Source organism: Phoxinus phoxinus (genome assembly GCF_949152265.1).
Source record: "Phoxinus phoxinus genome assembly, chromosome: 3".
Taxonomy (NCBI): Eukaryota; Metazoa; Chordata; class Actinopteri; order Cypriniformes; family Leuciscidae; genus Phoxinus; species Phoxinus phoxinus.
In genome coordinates, this window is record NC_136878.1 from 45,105,054 (window position 1) to 45,127,692 (window position 22,639).

Below are 22,639 nucleotides of genomic sequence, written 5' to 3' on the forward strand. Positions count from 1 at the left end.
ACTTTTAAGTCCTTAAATGCTCGTTTTTTGGGGTCGACAGCTTATAAAAACTTATTTCTGTTTCTTAGCTTGTTTGCTGTACACCTCGTCACACAGCAGCTTTTAGGCATTTTTCTGTCTTTAGTTAGAAGCAAGAAATGACGAGGAGGAGCCTCTCGCAATGCAGAGTCAATGGAGACGGTTGGATTGTTTTGTTGTTACGCTCTCTCTAATGGTCATTGATGCTTCAAATATAAAGATTGTATCATTACGCCACTAGGTGGCGACTAGTGACTGTTAAAAAATATAAATGTTATTGAATCGAGAAAACTCTGTTGAGTATGTTTTATCGCGCTTTTATTGAATCCGTACTATCCTTTTCTCTGGTATCCTGGTATGGGAACTTAACGTTAAAGAGCCGGAACTCTATTGGCCAGATTGTGAAGTGGTCGAGTAGGTTGATTGGGGAGCCACTACTGAACCCATCCTCGCTGTATACCAGGCAGGTACAGCGCATGGGTATTTCAATCTCGAGTGACCAGCTCCATCCGCTGTATTGTGAGTTTCAGTATCTGCCGTCCAATCGACGGTTTAGAGTACTGCGGTGTACAACAAAACGATATAAGAACAGCTTTGTTCCAGTAGTGATTCATTTTATGAATAGTATTAAGATGGAGTAAATTGTTTTAGTGTGATTTTAGTGTCTTGTTCGGTTTGTATGCATGGTGTTATCGTCTATATGTCTGAGAAATAGCCTAAACTTGTTCTCTGGAACTTAATTTACCTACGGGTACAAATAAAAACCAACCAACCAACCAATCATTCATTCAAGAGATGCGTAAAAAAAAAAACCCCCGCTGATTCATCCAATAATAAAACAAGTGTTTATGAGTGAGTCATTGAATCATTCACTCAACCCGATTTTTTTTTTTCTAAATATAAAAAAAAACTGCAGCAATTAGCATTTTGTCAGAACCTCTAATACATTACATGTTATTTGGTTTAGTTGTCTGCTCAGAATCGTAGCAAAATCATGATCTCTATTTGAAACACACAAAGTGATTCTCTATTTATAAACAATGCGTTCTTCTTCAAGATACGTGTCCATGAAAACGCTCAGTGTTGTGATCTTCCCCACTCAGTGCCCAGAGCCCCAGAGATCGTGCTCGGGGACTGTCTGGTGATGGATAATGAGGTGACCGTAACCTGGAGGATGCCGACGGAGGACAGCAAGATCGACCACTACATCTTAGAGTACCGGAAGACCAGCCACGAGGGTCTGCCGCGCGTGAAGGACGAGCAGTGCTGGGAGGTGCTGGACGACATCAGGACCTCTGAACACACACTACAAGGTGCTGGTGGCACCGTCAAGTCAAGTCATCTTCATTTATACAGCGCTTTTAACAATGTAGACTGTTTCAAAGCAGCTTTACAGTGATAAACGGATAATTTAAGGTATACAGAGATTGTTTTGTCTTTATAGCGGTTCTTGAATAAAGATATTTTCCAGCTAAAGTTAGTTTTGAGTGATTCACTTCCGTCAGAATGATCATTAGTTGTTAAATTAGGGGCCGCTAAGATGACACCGTTCTCTCAACACAGACTTTAAACGCAAACCTGTGAAAAACACTGATGCTCACGTGCGCATTAATAATTAATTCTATAGTTATGCGCGTTTGAATATATGTGCGCAGGTTTGTAATTCCCTTACCAAGTCTTAACAAACTACTTGTCTGGCCAATCAGATTCAAGCATTCATCAGCTCTGGTATAAATACTATTATAGGTTTTGTTAATATTTTGAATTTGATTTTATTGTTTATTTTAGTTAATTTAGATTTTAGTTTTTGTCATTTGTATTAGTTTTTTAAAATGTCTATATAGTTTTTATGAACTTTCTTTTTCTACTTCAACTAAAATGATTTTTCTTTTGAATAAAAATAAGTTTGTTTTGTTTTAGCTAATGTTTGTTTTATTTCAAGTGATGAAAATTTTGCAAAGTTTTAGTTAACGATAATAAAAAGGTGCACTTATGTGCTGCTTTTCATGACCTAAAATATTATTATATATGATTTAAAATATTCTACATTTCCCACTTTTATGCTCAAGGAAAACGGTCTATTCTATTCATTCGGCAGGGTTAAGATTTGACTCCAAATTCATGAACTTCCGGGTACGAGCGTGTAACAAAGCAGCCGCAGGTGATTATTCGGACCCGGTCACCTTGGAAACTAGAGGTAGGGTTGTGTATTAAACTATGTAAAATCATTATATATGTATAATGTATGCATATGTGTGTGTGTGTGTTTTCTCAAAGGTATGGGGTCAGATTATTATTATTTTTAAACGTGACAGTAGAGACATTTATAATGCTGTTCTTTTGCACTATATATTCATCAAATAATCCTGAAAAAAATGTGTCTTGCTCAGTTTACTCAAAAATATTAACGTTTTTCAACATTGATCATCATATCAGCAAATCATCATATTAGAATGATCTCTGAAGGATCATGTGACACTGAAGACTGGAGTTATGATACAATATAGTAATAATATTTCACAACTTTATAGACCCCAAACTTTTGACAGTAGTTTTATTTGTAAAAAGGAATTGTCCTATTAGTGCTTCTGTGATATTGATGGTTGTGTCTCTGTGTGTTAGCATTTAACTTCAGCTTTGACTCCACGTCATCTCATCTGAATCTGAAGGTGGAGGACCGGGGCGTCGAATGGGATCCGCAGGGAGGAAAAGGCCTCGACAGCAAAGTCAAAGGGAAGGAGAACAAGGGCAGGTAAGAAGCTTAAAATATAGCATCATTCTTTCATTGAATCAGCCATGGATGAGTTAGCAGACAGAAACCTGTATATCGTCGGGCGGAAACCTCGGACCTCCATATTTCGTCGTTTTTATTCAAAAATCATTACTATTGGTCACCCGTTACGACTGTCTGTGGGTTTTGCAAATATCTAAACCATGAAAAATATTAAAAAGAGCTTGTGACTAAACTCCATTGGATACTCAAACTGTCAGTCAAACCTCATAACTCCGCCCACCTCTATCGTGAGTGAAGAGCTGCACACACTCCGTCACTGCTTGTTTGCAATGCAATGGTTGTTCAAACTGGTTGTTTGAAAAAAGTACTGCATTTTCACCCACATAGCGACAATAAACTTCATAACCTGTACGTTTTTGAAAACGTATCGTGATGCATTTTCTGCGTAATGATGGACAAAACACGTACGTCGCTGGTCAAAAACCTCGTAACTCAATATGAGCTTGATTTTGCTACAATGTCAATAATATAATCACACATTCAACTATCTGACCATATATGATGTCACAAGATCAACTTTGACAATGCGATGTTTAATTATTTAAAAAAAGACAGTGTTTTTTTTTTCATTTCCTGAAAAGTAGCGTTTTTTTTTGGGAGAAAAAAGATTTCCGCCCGACAGTGACGATATGTGGTGTGTGTGTGTGTTTTTGTAGATTTATTAATAAAGGTTAGCGACATCAGTTAGTGTAAAGCCCTATCCGGAGTGTAATGTACTACAGCGTTGTTAATGTTACCCAAATCGTTTTGGTAATTGAAATAAAGATTAAATAAAATTAAATAAAATATAATTATAAGATGAAAAAATCTTCAATTTAAATAAAAAATTAGAAATGAAACTGAAATAAGTGTTTGTTGAAGTACTAAAATTACTAAAACTAAATAAAAAATATCCTTTATATACTATAGTATATAAATAATACACTGATATAATAATGTGAATAATTACTTACCTTCTCTGTCATTTTAATCCCATTCAAATTGACCATTTTTTACTTTTTCCAGTTTTACCTTTTATAAAACCTAAAAAGAAAAGCAGTAGTCGCGCTCATCTCTGTGATTTTTACACTTATCCTGTGCAGATCGCCGATATACATGACAGACGTCCGTCTTTGCTGTTATGTAATGCTCACTTATAATTCATCTCTACAGAACACTGGTACTTTAATTACACTGTTGAAATGTGACCCTGGATCACAAACCCAGTCTGGAGCCGCACGGGTATATCTGTGGCAATAGCCAACTATACATTGTATGGGTCAAAATTATCCATTTTTCTTTTATGCCAAAAATCATGAGGATATTAAGATCATGTTCCATGGAGATATTTTGTAAATTTCCTACCATAAATATATAAAACATGTATTTTTATGAGTGAATGCAGCACAATCGTGAACATAAATGCACAACTTTAAAGGAGATTTTCTCAATGCTTCGATTTTTTTGCTCCCTCAGATTCCAGATTTTCAATAGTTGTATCTCGGCCAAATATTGTCATATCATAACAAACCACACATTAATGGAAAGATTATTTATTCAGCTTTTATGTGATGCAGGGTCCCCGCGGATCCTTAAAAAGTATTAAAAGGTCTTAAATTCGATATTTAAAATTTAAGGCCTTAAAAAGTCTTAAAATCTTATTTTTACTTATGAAAAGTCTTATTTTTACCTATGAAAGGTCTTAAATTTTAGATGACACTTTGACGACGTATCTAAATGCTTTCCAAATGAAAACGATCTAATTAGCGTAGGCTACGTATTATTTTTATTATTCTATCTTTGTGGATTTGCTTGTTCACGTGACAATTCGCGTCATTTACGGCAGCGTATTAGCCTGCGTCTGTCTCCTGCACGCGAGAGAGGAGAGGATAAGAGAACGAGTAAATGTCAGTTCAATAGTACGTTCATTCTTTGTGTTTAGGATTGTCTATGAACTGTGATGATATTGTAATCATTGTTTTAACTACGTACGAGGCATCGCGAGTTCGAGCCGACATCGCGTTTGTCTCTCATGCTTGCTTTCACTGCGTGATGTGTCATGCAGTTATAGGTATGTCCCCAAATGATTTTTTGTCTTATTATATTTATATCATATTATGTTGTTATATTAGAATATCACATGAGCAAGAGTGCCGTTTTCCTGTGCACAATTGCAAATGTGCTATTTATTTTATACATCAGTTAAATTAACAATAGGCTAAGGTTAACATTGTGTGTTACTTTTTATATTGGCAATATTGTTTGTTTCCCCCTTTATTTCGCAGACGAGAATTTCATAATGAAACTGTAGTCCAGCAGACAGCGATTCTTTTTTAAAAACTGAAATCCGCGTTTTGAACGAATCATTTGATTCAATGAATGAATCGGCCGTTTGAACAAATCGGTTGAATAAAACTCCAACAACTCGCTTATTAAGACAGTGACTTACTGCCACCTACTGGCGGGTTTAGTTTCATATTTAAAGTACGCCTTAAAGGGGTCATGACATGAGAAACCAAATTTGCCTTGATCTTTTGGTATATAAGAGGTCTTTGTACCATTAAAACGTCCTGCAAGTTTCATAGCTTAAGACGTCCTCCCCATTATAAACGAATCATTTATTTAATCAAGCTCTAAATACAGCTCGTTCTGGATCCATGGTAAGAAGTGACGTCACGGTACGAAGTGACGTACCAGCGTTTGCATATGACCGCCTCCAGGCACAAGACAGCTACGCTTTAAGCGCAAGGCAACTACGCTCATTTCGTATCATCGTCGCGCCCGCGCGCCGCGCGCCTCACAAGTGTTCAGTCGACGGACAGCGAGTGGGTCTGTGTACAGGGAAGTTACGATGCCGCAGATGTGCTGTTCCTGGCTGTGGACAAACAACATCTTTGAATACGCTGCGAAAGATCCAGTCGTCAGGGAAAAATGGATGCACTTTATTTTTTGCGGACGTCTCAGTCACGGCAGTGTTAGTTTAAGCGTGTGGATGACTGTTTTGAGCTTTGCCAGAAAACTGTTGCTCAAAGATAAGTCCGTGCCGACTATTCTTGGCTCAACATCGACGACGCAAACTGTAAGTAATGTATTTACAACTTTAAACTACTTTTTAAATACGCTGAAAGATCCAGTCGTCAGGGAAAAATGGATGCACTTTATTTTTTGCGGACGTCCCAGTCACGACAGTGTTCTATACATTATAAGGATGACTGTTTTGAGGAAAAAATCCCAATATGATGCTTGGCTTTGCCAGAAAACTGTTGCTCAAAGATAAGTCCGTGCCGAATATTCTGGGCTCAACAACGACGACGCAAACTTACTTTTTACCATGGCTAATATAAACACATTTGTATAAGAGAATCTTCAAAATATGTCGCCTTTCTAGTAGGCCTACATGTGATAGAAAATTAAAAATGTTGCCTTTATCAATGCTGCATCTTCAAATATGGCCTGTGCATGCATTTTTGTCCGTGGTACACCCTATCATTTCATTGGAATTAGTTAAATAATGTTAAACTGTTAGCAAATTAAGCTATAGGAAAATTATGTAACAATAATCCGTTTTCAAGTGTCTCGGGTTAATTTTTTTTTATTAATTCAAAATAGTTTCACTTTCCATGTGGACACGGGCTGATCCAGTCTTCGTTGTTGTGGTGATCGTTCATTTTCCTCTGATTCCGGCTCAAACATAATAAGGTTTTATCATTGCAAGAGCCATCGCTTCGCATGCATCACCCGCTATTAAACAGTTGCGCCGAATCCGCAAATGTTCTGGCTGGGGGCGTTAATAATTGATGCATAGGCACTGACGTTAGCCAATCATAACAGTGGGCGTTAACACTGAACTCTTAAAGGGGAAACACCCCCAAAACAGACTGTTTGAATCAGAGGATGAAAAACAGGGTGGGAAAAGGTCATAAATCACTACATTTTAAAAGTTTTTTGTAAAAAAAACTATAGTAATACTATATTTGCACCTAAGGGAACATAATAATAAAATAAAAAAAACCATGTCATGACCCCTTTAATTAAAATGTTAAAATTATAAATAATTTCATATTTAAATATTGAATAGCTTTATTTATGCAATTGCAAATGAAGTGTAAATATAGTAATGCCAGTTCGGATGCCGCTTCTGTGTCACCTCTGCACTGCAAGGATGGTTTTTTATTTAATTATTTAATTTGACAGTGGTACTGTGTTATTCTAATAGAATTTAATTTTAATGTTAGAATTTGTCATAAAAGGTGATGCATACCTCTAAATACGTTTAGAAATAATTTCCATATTTAGTTGAAAATGCCCCTGGAAATCAATTTAAGATGGCAAATATTGCCCCTTAATAAAAAAAATAATTTCAGTCACTACTGTAAACTGACCACTGCATAGATAGAATATGTTAAATATGAATATCTTTGTGAGTCTGCTGTCAACAACAAACCTAATGGTACCAGTACAAAATCAGTAAAATATCATCTAATTATTATCAACAAAACTTTGAAAATATCAAGATATGTTTTTGTTAATATTGCAAACCCCTAATGTACGGTATTAATTTTGATTTCTTCAGGTCTTAAAAAGGTCTTAAAAAGCCTTAAATTTGACTTTAAAAAATGTGCAGATACCCTGTGATGCATAAATCTCCATGTGACTGGTTTTGTGGTCCAGGGTCACAAATGAGTCTTTAGCAAATCAAAAAAAAAAAAAAAAGTACTATACATTATACCTGTAATGTAGCAAATCTTGTAGCATTTAATATGTAGTTTATAGTGTTTTAAATAATTTTAATAAAAAAAATGACTATTGGTCTTGTGCTTGTACAGCACTTTGCTCAACTTCGGTTGTTTTTAAATTCTGCTTTATACATTTTCAAAAAACAGCATTTTAAAATCTGCCATTTATCAGTTATTGGCAATAACTTAAAAAGCTGCATTATCGGCTGATCAGCCCTAGATGTCCATGCATCCCTGATAACTCTTGTGTTTTCCTTTCTACCAATCAGCAGTGCACATTTCACCAATCTGAAGAATATGTCCAGGTGACGTGTGTCTGTTAGCATCGGCCTCTCTCTGAGCGCACTGACCCGGCCGCTGGCTTACCCAGAGCTCCTCTACGGGCTTTGTGTTCACTGACACTGATCTGAGCACAGCATCGCATGAAGAAGGATCACAGGAAAATTAAAATTAGTCAACATTTGAAGTGGATCAAAACCTTTCTTCAAAGTTATACATGTGTTTTGAACAATACCCGATCTTGTCTTAGGACAACTTTGATTTAACTTTTTTGATCCACTTCAACTGTAGTATCTCCATACATTACATACAATATTAATTAGCGCTGAATTAAAATAATTTTCTAAATGTATGTGTGATCCTTATTCATGAAGTGTCTGTTCTTCTAAAGGGGTTTTCTGTGTTTCTAAACTGAGTGCTCTTGTGTTGAGAACGGATTTTGCATGTGCCACGTGTGTTACTGAAAGTAGAATATATATAAAAAGATATTTATTTTTTATTATTATGATGATTCTGAGCAAAAATTCAACCTGTACTTAACACCTTTTCTATCACTTCCCTCTTTCAAACTTTGCTATTTCTTGAAATGTTTTTAAATGATTACCTACATTTTTGGTTGTGCAACTTTTAATTCAACTTAATACTAAATATAAAGTTGCTTTTCCATGCTCACATCTTTATGACCGTGGTGAGTAAGCATTCGCCGAAAATCACCGCTTTTATGCTTTTCTCATCAGTCATTTCATTACGGCAAACAACGTGCACTGAACTACATCAGTTTTGCATGTCATTACACCCGTCAATCATGCTTTGAAACTAAAGCATCTGGTATGCTGCGAAGTATCTTGAGATAATGCTCAGTCTTTTAGGACGCTTTTAAATGCCTTTTGTTTGGGTCGTCCTTCACCGGCCGGCTGTTCTTTTGCTAACATGAGGGATCTGACATATAGCTAATGGAGGAAGGGACGAGCTTAATCATCCCTTAAAGGGATAGTTCACTTTAAAATAAAATGTTGGTATGTTTTATCTTACCTGAAGTGCATCCAAGATGTCGGTGTCTTTGTTTCCGCAGTAGTTTCAGTTTTGATATTTGTAGGTCAAACCGTTCTTGTCTGTCAGTCATATAATGCAGGTGTATAGGCACTGTCTCCAAAAGCATGCAGAGAAAAGTCCAAATAAAAAAATTCCTCATCGTAAGTGCACATTGATGGCCTAAGCTCGCGCGAACTCATCCGGGAGTGTTGAGTTTTCACTTATTCCCAATTTGTAAGCCTTCTATCTCGACACACTACTCGCTTCATTGTTCAGGTCAATCAAAGGCATACGTTGAGCCGAACAGCCAATCACACGCGTTTCTGCTGAGTTTAAAAATGCAACGTCCAATCGAAGGCGGTTAGATTAGTTTCCGGGGAAGAAATCCGGTGTAAACAGATCACTTGGACGTGGTTGTGTAAAAGAGATAAAAACGATATAAATACTGTTCGTTTTATCACACAAACCGCTTGTTTCGTGTCTTAGGCCATCAATGTGCACTTACGATGGGGAATTTTTTAATTTGGACTTTTCTCTGCATGCTATTAGAGACAGTGCCTATAGACCTGCATTATATGACTGACAGACAAGAACGGTTTGACCTAAAAATATCAAAATTGAAACTACTGCGGAGACAAAGACACCGACATCTTGGATGCACTTCAGGTAAGCTAAAACATACCAAAATTTTATTTCAAAGTGAACTATCCCTTTAATCATGCTTCAGTAAAAATACACTTATATTTGTGCACTTTGTTGAATTCTATATCAAGTACACTACAAAATACACAATCAATCGCCTGTAGTGTTGCGTAATTGCTCTATGATAGCCATTCATAGTCTGCACAGCCATTATTGTTCAAATTATTAAGAGACATAAAAGCCTGTTTTGTTGCATTAAACTATTTTGAGTAGCATTGCATAATTTGTGCTACTGTGGCTAACATGTTACGCATTGCTTTTCTTCATGAATCACCATCACGCACAGTAGGGTTGGGTTGAAAATATAAATTTCCTGATTTCAGTCAAGTCTCATTTGGATGAACCAATATTGATTATTAAATATTTTGTGCTGCGCTGTTTTCAGTTGATGAGTAAACCACACTTTGTTGCTTTTGAGATGAAACAAAGTCTTGGATTTTAAATTATGTCAATTTTATTACAAAATTCAAACAACAAATAGCGTTTGTTGCTCTATAATGTGGCGTACCTGATCGCTGTGGGAAGTGAACCGATCATTTCGTCCACTTTACTTCTAGTTATAGCACAAAATAAAGATAAATGAACATAAGACGGTATGTTGAAAGATACGCTACAGCTTACTCAATTGTACCATGTCATTTTAAATGTTTGTATACACAATTAGTTGTTAATTTTGTCTTTAATATTAATATACTGACTGACAGGTTGCTGTATAGTATATACACTGTACCTGACATATTTCCAAATGAAAAGCATGTGAATTGAAAACTAATCGAATTATGAAATTTGTGTCAATACCCAGCCCTAACAAACAGGGACATGCTGTGCTTGATACCGTAACTAAATGAAAGTCTTCTCTTCTTCTCTTCTCTTCTCTTCTCTTCTCTTCTCTTCTCTTCTCTTCTCGTCTCTTCTCTTCTCCTCGTCTTTTCTTGTCTCTCTTCTCGTTCTCGAGATGTCTCTTCTCTTCTCGTGTCTTATCGTTCTCTTCTCTTCACGTCTCCTCGTCTCTTTTCTCATTCTCGAGACGTCTCGTCTCTTCTCTTCTGTTCTCTTCTTCTCTTCTCTTCTCCTCGTCTCTTCTCGTTCTCGAGACGTCTCGTCTCTTCTGTTCTATTCTTCTCTTCTCTTTTCTTCTCTTCTCCTCGTCTTTTCTCGTCTCTCTTCTCGTTCTCGAGACGTCTTGTGTCGTCTCTTCTGTTCTCTTCTTCTCTTCTCTTCTGTTCTCCTCTTCTCTTCTCCTCGTCTCTTCTCGTTCTCGAGACGTCTTGTCTCTTCTGTTCTCTTCTCTCTTCTCTTCTCTTCTCTTCTCTTCTCTTCTCTTCTCTTCTCCTCTCCTCGTCTTTTCTCGTCTCTCTTCTCGTTCTCGAGACGTCTTGTGTCGTCTCTTCTCTTCTGTTCTCTTCTTCTCTTCTCTTCTCCTCGTCTTTTCTCGTCTCTTCTCGTTCTCTTCTCGTCTCTTTTCTTCTCTTCTCTTCACGTCTCCTCGTCTCGTCTCATCTCTTCTCGTCTCTTCTTTTCTCGTCTCTCTTCTCGTTCTCGAGACGTCTTGTCTCGTTTCTTCTTGTCTCTTCTAGTCTCATTTCTTCTCGTCTCTTTTCTTCTCTTCTCTTCACGTCTCCTCGTCTCGTCTCATCTCTTCTCGTTCTCTTCTCGTCTCGTCTCTTCTCGTCTCTTCTTTTCTCGTCTCTCTTTTCGTTCTCGAGACGTCTTGTCTCGTTTCTTCTTGTCTCTTCTCGTCTCATTTCTTCTCGTCTCGTTTCTTCTCGCCTCTTCTCGTCTCTTCTCTCCTTTCTCTGTGTGTTGTGGGATTAGGAGTGTGTGTTTAGTGTTTTGATGATTTATCTCTGCACTCAAACCATCTGCTGCGTGTGCATTGTGTGTGTGTCCAGTATGTGTAGTGACGGTCTGTGTGTCTGTGATGATTTCAGAAGTGGAACTCCGTCTCCTAAGCGAACATCAGTGAGCCGCTCGCCGGCCACCAGAGGAGCCAGGGACCGCTTCACCGGAGAGTCCTACACAGTTCTGGGTACCAAAATAGCCTTAGAAATGTTACGATTTTCGGTCTACACTGCCATCCAAAAGTCTGAAATCATTTTGGAAGAAGTTTCTTTACCAATTTCAAGTGATTTGTTCCTTTTCATGTCTTTTAAAGAGGACCTATTATGCCCTTTTACAAAGTCTTGGTTTTGGGCTCGACTAGAGCAGGTTTTCATGCTTGAATGTTGATTATTTTCCCCATATTCTCCATTGTTGCTGCTCCTCTCTTCTAGGGTGACCATACGTCCGCTTTTTCCCGGACATGTCCTCTTTTTGGACCTAAAAAAATGCGTGCGGCCGGGATTTCTAAATCAACCAAAATGTCCGGGATTCGGCTTTTGCTTTCTACAGTCGCCGTGCGTTTTTGCATTGCTTTAGGTCCCGCCTTCTCGCACGCCACCATTGGTCGGTCGGTCGGTCATGTACGTACTGCAAACATTGGTCAAACTGCATCTCCATCATTACCCCCAGCACCACGAGAGCACAAGAAAGAGACAGAGCAGCGCTTGCTTATCAACAGTGGCACATGGCTCCTGAACAGCGTAAAAAAAAAGCCCAAATGTAAATTCACAGATGATTTACAGAGAAACACAGATGATTTCCCGTGATTTCGCTTCGGTCGGGATCCGTGCAGAATGCATGACCTGCAAAGCTGGCACGTACTGTACGTGTCAGTGTCAAATAAAGGTGCTAGCGACCTAGAAGCCCACATAAGGAAAGTATACTAGTGAACATCTGGAGGATTGAAATGATTTTTTACTGAAATAGTGTAGTAGATTTTTTATTTCATTTTAACCTATGGCCATGAAAAGAAACAGTGTCATGTATAAGGTGTTAAAAGCTATTATATATATAGATATATATATTATTCTATTGTTGCGGGCCAAATTTTGAATGGAAATTATGTAGGCTATTATTTTATGTATTAAAGTACAATAACATAGTTGCAAGGTTGTGAATGCATTTGCAAAACCACACCCCCACCCCTCAAACACGCCCTCCGTCCTCTTTTCTGAAAACTAAAATATGGTCACCCTATCTCTTCCCAGTCTGTCAGTAACTCTCTGTTTACTTCCTGTCTCTATGAAGCCCCTCCTTCTGAAAAGCACACTGTGCTCTGATTGGTCGGCTGGATCAGTGTGTTGTGATTGGTCAAGCAACCAAGTGTGTTTGGGAAATGTCCCGCTCCTTACCATAACCGCCAGTTCAACACACTACTGACTAACTCAACCAGGCCCCGCCCCTTTATTCTGCGTATTAGTTATTTAAATGAGGAATATTGTGACGTGTTCGTTCCCGGAAGAAACTCAAGACTACAGTGGAGGTGTTTCAGGAGTTCAGAAACACTGACACCGATATAGAGAAGAACTGGAGCTTTGCAGAGCCTTTTCATGCTCAAACGGCAACATTACACACTAAAGAAAGTTGAACATGTAAAAAAGCATAATTAGTCCTCTTTAAACATTTGGGTTCAAAAGACAATTCATATTCAGTAATATTATCGATTTAACTGCACTAAAACAATTGGATGAAAACAGCACTTAAAATGATTTGAGCTGAATACACTTGTAGAGTTGCTTTACAGCTGAAATTAAATGTATAATTGATTAATTTTGCACCATTAACTATTATTTTCTTGTTTATTAATGTGAAGCTTTTAAACAATCTGCTTTACGCGCTATACAAATGAATGTGACATGACTTGAAAACAACACTTGCAACACATCTCTACACAAACATGTTTGCTGGAGTAACGTCACTTTATTGACATTCTGATCATTTGAAGACACTGTTGTAATTAAACTCATGTGTTCGTCTGCATGTTTAGGTGACACGAGTATAGAGTCCGGGCAGCATTACTGGGAGGTGAAGCCTCAGAAAGACTGCAAGTCCTACAGTGTTGGTTTGGCCTACAGAAACCTTGGGAAATTCGACCAGTTGGGGAAGACCAACAACACCTGGTGTGTTCACGTCAACAACTGGCTGCAGAACTCATTTGCGGCCAAACACAACAACAAGGCAAAGAATCTGGATGTGCCGGTACCTGACAGCGTAGGAGTCTACTGTGACTTTGATCGGGGTAATGTTCAAAATCTGTGTAGCAGTTCTTTCATGCTTGATTAACCCTATAAAGCTACTGTATCACATTTGATACGCCTCGCCTCGTTTACACTGCCAGTGAAATGTGACCCAATTCGGTGACACAGATCGGATGTGTTCTGTGACCGTGTAAACGGGAAAAAAACATGCATTCGGATATTTCATATGTGGAAACAAATCAGATATAAGTCAGATATGTGCAAATTAGGGCTGCACGATTTGGGGAAAATGTTATATTGCGATAATTGAGGTCAATATTGCGATAATTGAGGTCAATATTGCGATAGTTGAGGTCAATATTGCCATTGTTGAGGTCAATATTGCCATTGTTGAGGTCAATATTGCGATTGTTGAGGTCAATATTGCGATTGTTGAGGTCAATATTGCCATTGTTGAGGTCAATATTGCCATTGTTGAGGTCAATATTGCGATTGTTGAGGTCAATATTGCGATTGTTGAGGTCAATATTGCGAATGTTGAGGTCAATATTGCGATTGTTTTATGAGGTCAATATTGCGATTGTTGAGGTCAATATTGCGATTGTTGAGGTCAATTTTGCGATTGTTGAGGTCAATATTGCGATTGTTGAAGTCAATATTGCGATTGTTAGGGTCAATATTGCGATTGTTGAGGTCAATATTGCGATTGTTGAGGTCAATATTGCGATTGTTGAGGTCAATATTGCGATTGTTGAGGTCAATATTGCGATTGTTTAGGTCAGTATTGCGATTGCGATATAATAAACAAATGGTTTCATGAGTCAACTTGCTTGGTTCTCAAGGGAAATGCACACACAGATTAGTGATAATGCTGAAATGTGTATTTCTCAACTCAAACTAGCAACAACTAAATGATTAATAACACCTATAATGATGATCAATAAGCCATTGATGTCTGGATAAATTTTTTTTATTATTATTTTAATTTAATACTGTGAAGCTGCTTTGATACAATCTGTATTGTGAAAAGCGCTATACAAATATTCTTGACTTGATAAAGGCAATTGACAAAGACAGCAGACAAAACAACAGTAGGCAGATGAGAGTGTAAGTGCATAAATTATATATAGACTAATCCTTATTAAAGTTACAAAACTTCTTTAGTCAAGAGCAGTGAGTGTTTTTCTCTGTTCCCTTTGTTCCTCGATTAACTTTAAAGGACAATTGACCCTTCGCAGGGAGCTTGATTGACAGGTGATCTGACCAATCATACTTCGCCATCCGCCATTTTGTCCGACAAAGCAGTCAGGAGAGTTAGTTGATTAACGTTGGAGGATTTGAACTTGAGAAGCGGAGTGTACTGACGCCTTTCCGCGGTTAAAACAACATTCCTTCTGATGTTCATTCATGTTTATTTGATGCTATAAATGAACTAGAAGGAAGAGATGATCGGTTCACGAGCGGCTTTAACTGAGGCGACACAGCGATCTGTCACACACATTAAAGAGCCACAAAACGGTATTTATTGTTTACATTTCTTTTAAAAATTACCAAATTTGAAAGGTGAGACTTTGTTTAATATCAAAAGTAACTGAAAAGTAACCTAGTCTGTGTCTGTCGGTGTGTTGTCAGTCTCCTCTCTGCTCTGCGATGTATTTTTCACTGCGTGAGAACATGGTGTGTCGTGAGTGCGGCGTAGCTTGTCGGACATAGCGACAGTAACTAAGGGGGGCGGGTCTTTGCGAACGGTCAATTCCGGCGCAAAATGAACCTAGGGGTTATTAACACATGGTTACCGAGTCGACCGTTCTCTGGGATGTGTTTTCATGATAATTGAATGTAAAGAGTTTTATCTCTAAAAACTGATTAGCTTATAACGCTAGTATATGGGGCATCGAATAAGTAAATAGAAATCGCTAGTTAATACCACTAACAAGGCTCAAAATAGCCTCACACTAACACGGTGGCATAATGAGGCTCCCTACATGCAAACCGAAGCATTGAGAACTGTTTAAGTGTTCAGACAGTTTAATAAGAAGATACTTTATAAAGAAAGTACATTACGCGTATACAGGCAGGAGCCATCTTGGAAAACAGACTCAACCAGTCGAGCCACGAACACCGTGCTACGTGGTCGATAGCTTCAAGTCACAGTTCAGCTCATATGTTTTAAAACTACAGTTTTGATTATTAAAATTAGTTTTAAGGGAGAAAATACTCAGCAATGGTGTTGACTTATGTCTGGTTTGTCTTAAAGCATATTAAAAACACATAGATGTATAAACGACATGAAAGCTGATTTTTCACCTCAGGGGGACTTTAAGAAAAAATAAAAATTTTCAGGCTATTCGTTCATATGTGCGGCTTGCCTTGATGCACTCACTGTGATGTCAAGACTTCTGTGTTGTTATGGGTCGTTGTACGTTCATGTCGCGCTTCATTCCTCGAGGGAACATTATAGCCCACCCTCAGGTTTCTCACTCGTGCAACTAGATCCGTCCAGATTGAGTTTCAGCCTTGTCCATTCATGCTTTCTGTGCGCTGAAGAACTGCAGCATGTTAATGTGACTCCGGATGTTTATTAAAGGCTTTGTGTGTGTGTTTTTCTTTTTCAGGCCAACTTGCTTTCTATAATGCTGAAAACAAACAATTACTCCATACTTTTAAGATGAAGTTCACCCAACCTGTTGTTCCAGCTTTCATGGTGAGTTTGGAGTACAAACAACATGCAAATATGGGTTATTATTCTATTGCTAACCATGCACACACATTTCCATGAAATATGTTTAAAAAGATGATGTTTTTAATCAAATCAAATCAAACAAGCATATTTGAGTCGTGTGTCTTAGTGGTTAAAGATATGGAAACTTGTTTCTGCCACAGAATAAAACATTTTTCAAAAATTATTGCGACTTTTATCTCACAATTGCGAGTTTACATCTCGCAGTTATGACTTTATTTCTCAGAATTGCGAGATATAAAGTCAGAATTTCGTGTTATAAAGTCAGAATTGTGAGATATAAAGTCAATTGCGTGTTATAAAGTCAGAATTGTGAGTTATAAAGTCAGAATTGCGTGTGATAAAGTCAGAATTGCGAGATATAAAGTCAGAATTGCGAGATATAAAGTCAGAATTGTGAGTTATAAAGTCAGAATTGTGAGTTATAAAGTCAGAATTGCGAGATATAAAGTCAGAATTGCGAGATATAAAGTCAGAATTGCAAGATATAAAGTCAGAATTGCGTTTTATAAAGTCAGAATTGCGTGTTATAAAGTCAGAATTGCGAGATATAAAGTCAGAATTGCGTTTTATAAAGTCAGAATTGCGTGTTATAAAGTCAGAATTGTGAGTTATAAAGTCAGAATTGCGTGTTATAAAGTCAGAATTGCGTGTTATAAAGTCAGAATTGCGAGATATAAAGTCAGAATTGTGTTTTATAAAGTCAGAATTGCGAGATATAAAGTCAGAATTGCGTGTTATAAAGTCAGAATTGTGAGATATAAAGTCAGAATTGCGTGTTATAAAGTCAGAATTGCGTGTTATAAAGTCAGAATTGTGAGTTATAAAGTCAGAATTGCGTGTTATAAAGTCAGAATTGCGTGTTATAAAGTCAGAATTGTGAGATATAAAGTCAGAATTGCGTGAAATAAAGTCAGAATTGCGAGATATAAAGTCAGAATTGCGAGATATAAAGTCAGAATTGCGAGATATAAAGTCAGAATAAACTAACCATGCACACGCATTTCCATGAAATATGTTTAAAAAGATGATGTTTTTAATCAAATCAAATCAAACCAAGCATATTTGAGTCGTGTGTCTTAGTGGTTAAAGATATGGAAACTTGTTTCTGCCACAGAATAAAAAAATTTTCAAAAATTATTGCGACTTTTATCTCACAATTGCGAGTTTACATCTCGCAGTTATGACTTTATTTCTCAGAATTGCGAGATATAAAGTCTGAATTGCGTGTTATAAAGTCAGAATTGCGTGTTATAAAGTCAGAATTGTGAGTTATAAAGTCAGAATTGCGTGTTATAAAGTCAGAATTGCGTGTTATAAAGTCAGAATTGTGAGATATAAAGTCAGAATTGCGTGAAATAAAGTCAGAATTGCGAGATATAAAGTCAGAATTGCGAGATATAAAGTCAGAATTGCGAGATATAAAGTCAGAATTGCGTGTTATAAAGTCAGAATTGCGAGATATAAAGTCAGAATTGCGAGATATAAAGTCAGAATTGCGTGTTATAAAGTCAGAATTGTGAGTTATAAAGTCAGAATTGCGTGTTATAAAGTCAGAATTGCGAGATATATAGTCAGAATTGCGAGATATAAAGTCAGAATTGCGAGATATAAAGTCAGAATTGCGTGTTATAAAGTCAGAATTGCGAAATATAAAGTCAGAATTGCGAGATATAAAGTCAGAATTGCGTGTTATAAAGTCAGAATTGTGAGTTATAAAGTCAGAATTGTGAGATATAAAGTCAGAATTGCGTGAAATAAAGTCAGAATTGCGAGATATAAAGTCAGAATTGCGAGATATAAAGTCAGAATTGCGAGATATAAAGTCAGAATTGCGTGTTATAAAGTCAGAATTGCGAGATATAAAGTCAGAATTGCGTGTTATAAAGTCAGAATTGCGAGATATAAAGTCAGAATTGCGTGTTATAAAGTCAGAATTGCGTGTTATAAAGTCAGAATTGCGTGTTATAAAGTCAGAATTGCGTGTTATAAAGTCAGAATTGTGAGATATAAAGTCAGAATTGCGAGATATAAAGTCAGAATTGCGTGTTATAAAGTCAGAATTGTGAGATATAAAGTCAGAATTGCGAGATATAAAGTCAGAATTGCGAGATATAAAGTCAGAATTGTGAGATATAAAGTCAGAATTGCGAGATATAAAGTCAGAATTGCGTGTTATAAAGTCAGAATTGCGAGATATAAAGTCAGAATTGCGAGATATAAAGTCAGAATTGCGTGTTATAAAGTCAGAATTGCGTGTTATAAAGTCAGAATTGCGTGTTATAAAGTCAGAATTGCGAGATATAAAGTCAGAATTGTGAGATATAAAGTCAGAATTGCGTGTTATAAAGTCAGAATTGCGTGTTATAAAGTCAGAATTGCGAGATATAAAGTCAGAATTGTGAGATATAAAGTCAGAATTGCGTGTTATAAAGTCAGAATTGCGTGTTATAAAGTCAGAATTGCGAGATATAAAGTCAGAATTGCGTGTTATAAAGTCAGAATTGCGAGATATAAAGTCAGAATTGCGAGATATAAAGTCAGAATTGCGAGATATAAAGTCAGAATTGCGAGATATAAAGTCAGAATTGCGAGATATATAGTCAGAATTGCGAGATATAAAGTCAGAATTGCGAGATATAAAGTCAGAATTGCGAGATATATAGTCAGAATTGCGAGATATAAAGTCAGAATTGCGTGATATAAAGTCAGAATTGCGAGATATATAGTCAGAATTGCGAGATATATAGTCAGAATTGCGAGATATAGTCAGAATTGCGAGATATAAAGTCAGAATTGCGTGTTATAAAGTCAGAATTGCGTGTTATAAAGTCAGAATTGCGAGATATAAAGTCAGAATTGCGTGTTATAAAGTCAGAATTGCGAGATATATAGTCAGAATTGCGAGATATAAAGTCAGAATTGCGAGATATATAGTCAGAATTGCGAGATATATAGTCAGAATTGCGAGATATAAAGTCAGAATTGCGAGATATATAGTCAGAATTGCGAGATATAAAGTCAGAATTGCGAGATATATAGTCAGAATTGCGAGATATATAGTCAGAATTGCGAGATATATAGTCAGAATTGCGAGATATAAAGTCAGAATTGCGAGATATATAGTCAGAATTGCGTGATATAAAGTCAGAATTGCATGATAAAAAAGTCAGAATTGCGTGATATAAAGTCAGAATTGCGAGATATAAAGTCAGAATTGCGTGTTATAAAGTCAGAATTGCGAGATATAAAGTCAGAATTGCGAGATATAAAGTCAGAATTGCGAGATATAAAGTCAGAATTGCGAGATATAAAGTCAGAATTGCGAGATATAAAGTCAGAATTGCGAGATATATAGTCAGAATTGCGAGATATAAAGTCAGAATTGAGTGATATAAAGTCAGAATTGCGAGATATATAGTCAGAATTGCGAGATATATAGTCAGAATTGCGAGATATAAAGTCAGAATTGCGAGATATATAGTCAGAATTGCGTGATATAAAGTCAGAATTGCGAGATATATAGTCAGAATTGCGAGATATATAGTCAGAATTGTGAGATATATAGTCAGAATTGCGAGATATAAAGTCAGAATTGCGAGATATATAGTCAGATTTGCGTGATATAAAGTCAGAATTGCATGATATAAAGTCAGATTTGCGAGATATATAGTCAGAATTGTGTGAAATAAAGTCGCAATTGCGAGATATAAAGTCAGAATTGCGAGATATAAAGTCAGAATTGCGAGATATAAAGTCAGAATTGCGAGATATAAAGTCAGAATTGCGAGATATAAAGTCAGAATTGCGAGATATATAGTCAGAATTGCGAGATATAAAGTCAGAATTGCGTGATATAAAGTCAGAATTGCGAGATATATAGTCAGAATTGCGAGATATAGTCAGAATTGCGAGATATAAAGTCAGAATTGCGAGATATATAGTCAGAATTGCGAGATATATAGTCAGAATTGCGAGATATAAAGTCAGAATTGCGAGATATATAGTCAGAATTGCGTGATATAAAGTCATGTCTTTAAACGATAGGGTATATCGCAGCCACCACACTTGGCGGGAGTTACGTCCTGCTCCTTATGTGGGTGGCTAGCATAGAAGTCGCTCCCCTCAGACGTCTTCAACTGAGGGCAGAGTCAGAATTGCATGATATAAAGTCAGAATTGCGTGATATAAAGTCAGAATTGCGTGATATAAAGTCAGAATTGTGTGAAATAAAGTCGCAATTGCGTGAAATAAAGTCAGAAATCTCACGCAATTCTGACTTTATAACACATAATTGCGAGTTTATATCTCGCAATTCTGACTATATATCTCGCAATTCTGACTTTATATCACGCAATTCTGACTTTATATCATGCAATTCTGACTTTATAACACATAATTGCGAGTTTATATCTCGCAATTCTGACATGTTTTCTCAGAATTGTGAGATATAAACTCGCAATTGCGATTTATAAAGTCCAATTCTAAGGGAAAAAAATATGCTTTTTTTTACCTCAAAATAGTTTATATCTCACAATTCTGACTTAATAACACACAATTGCGACTTTATATCATGCAATTCTGACTTAATAACACACAATTGCGACTTAATATCACAATTCTGAGATAAAAAGTCAGAATTGTGAGATAAAAAGTCACGGAAACAAGCTTCCTTAGATCTAGGCTTATTCCCTAATGGTGGCTTGTTCAAACTCATGAGGTTTCTAAAGTGGAGACCATCCCTGTGGTGAAAATGAATGCATGATGTGTTTGTGTTTCAGGTGTGGTGTGGCGGTCTGACTCTGACCACGGGCCTGCAGGTTCCCAGTGCTGTGAGAAGCTTCCAGAAGACAGAAAACGGTCTGGGAGGATCGAACAGCAGCATCTCTCAGCAGGACCCCTCCGTGGCCTGTGATATCTGCTTCTACGATAAACTGCCTTCAGTGGACGCTTCCCTCCTGCCCTGAGCACTCCCGAAACCATCAGGAAACCCCTGAGAACTGGACACACCTGCGATGGCGAGGCATGAAGACTTCCAGGACGAGGACGGCTTTGACCAGCAGAAACATACGGAGAGACGTTTCCCTTCACGTTCTCTTTGACAGACACTTGCTTTCATCGGGAGATGTTTGCATCAGAAAAGCTAGTCGCTTTATCAGGGAATAGTTGAGTGCACTTTCTTTTACTGATTTAGGTTGAATGAAGACATGCTTTTTTGAGTTGTTTGTCTTTCACATCACTACTTGATTCTCATATTATGTTAGTTTTGTTCTGTGTAGTGTGAGTGTTTTATCTCTTTTACTGTAAATGTCCTGAGATCCGAAACTCTGTAGATCATCCTTCAGTTGGTGAATTCGACTCTGGAAAGGTTTGCACAAGTGTAAAAATTATAAAAAGCTGCTTTTAATGGTCATATACTGTTATTATATCTGGATAATAATTTTGGATGTGGACTGTACGTTTTTTTGTGGTATACATGTGTCATCCCGAGTTTGTTGTTAAGTTGATTTTTAAAAGTCTTATTTTTGGACTGAAGCAAGATTTTGTCAAACATTTGTGCAGAAACTACTAATCAAGCCTCTGTTTGTTTCTGTGTAACACTCCTAACGAGCTTAATTCCAAACATTAAAGCTCACCAAAGACTTCTGTTCGTCTCAGTGTTGACTTGGGTCGCGCCATCTGGTGTTGTTATCACGAAACTGCAAGAAAGTGGATGACCCTTTAAACTACTACAAATGAAAGGGTTAAGTTCACCCAAAAATGAAAATTCAACCAACCTTTAGGCCTATAGCTCTTCCAAAGCCACTGGAAGGCAAGCCTGCAAGGTTAGTAAAAACAGAAAGAAGCGTAATTGGGAAGGAGACCAGAAGCCGTTTTTTAAAATGGATGTCAACATTTTTGTGGGGTTAAAAACGGGTTATCATAAAAATAAAGCGTGCTCACGTTCATTCCTTACTTTTTAAAATTCACAGATTTTAATTTGATTCTACTACATATCATTAGTTAACCGGTTCTTGTACGTAAGACAAAAAACAAATCCCGAAGTCGTGAATTTTTTTTTTTTTTTTTTTACTACACTATGGTTTTTCCCATAGACATCATGTTTTTCCCATAGACATAATACATACATTTATGTATTATCTATAGTCTACGGTTTTCCCCCTGCAAACTGTGGAGGTTCGCTTTACAGAAGCTCTGGCTCAGCTCCCCTTCAGTCTCTCCAGACTATTTTTGCAACGCGTTTTCACAGATCCCATGTCCCTACTGGCGCACGGTCGCA

At 37.1% G+C, this 22,639-nt stretch overlaps 1 protein-coding gene across 2 annotated transcripts in view; it reads left to right on the plus strand.

The window, feature by feature from the left end:
* The window catches only part of fsd1l (fibronectin type III and SPRY domain containing 1-like), a 56,926-nt gene extending 34,919 nt beyond the window's left edge, over positions 1-22,007 (plus strand). Inside the window, exons 7-14 of one of the 2 annotated variants that reach the window (XM_079606435.1) lie at positions 1,122-1,331; positions 2,117-2,215; positions 2,641-2,770; positions 7,797-7,832; positions 11,472-11,569; positions 13,409-13,660; positions 16,235-16,323; positions 21,141-22,007. In XM_079606435.1, the coding sequence (XP_079462561.1) occupies positions 1,122-1,331; positions 2,117-2,215; positions 2,641-2,770; positions 7,797-7,832; positions 11,472-11,569; positions 13,409-13,660; positions 16,235-16,323; positions 21,141-21,326 (1,100 nt within the window). In that variant the 3' untranslated portion in view covers positions 21,327-22,007. The remainder of the gene's footprint in view (positions 1-1,121; positions 1,332-2,116; positions 2,216-2,640; positions 2,771-7,796; positions 7,833-11,471; positions 11,570-13,408; positions 13,661-16,234; positions 16,324-21,140) is intronic. The other variant, XM_079606436.1, reaches the window with a different exon arrangement.
* The last annotated feature ends 632 nt before the right edge of the window (positions 22,008-22,639 follow it).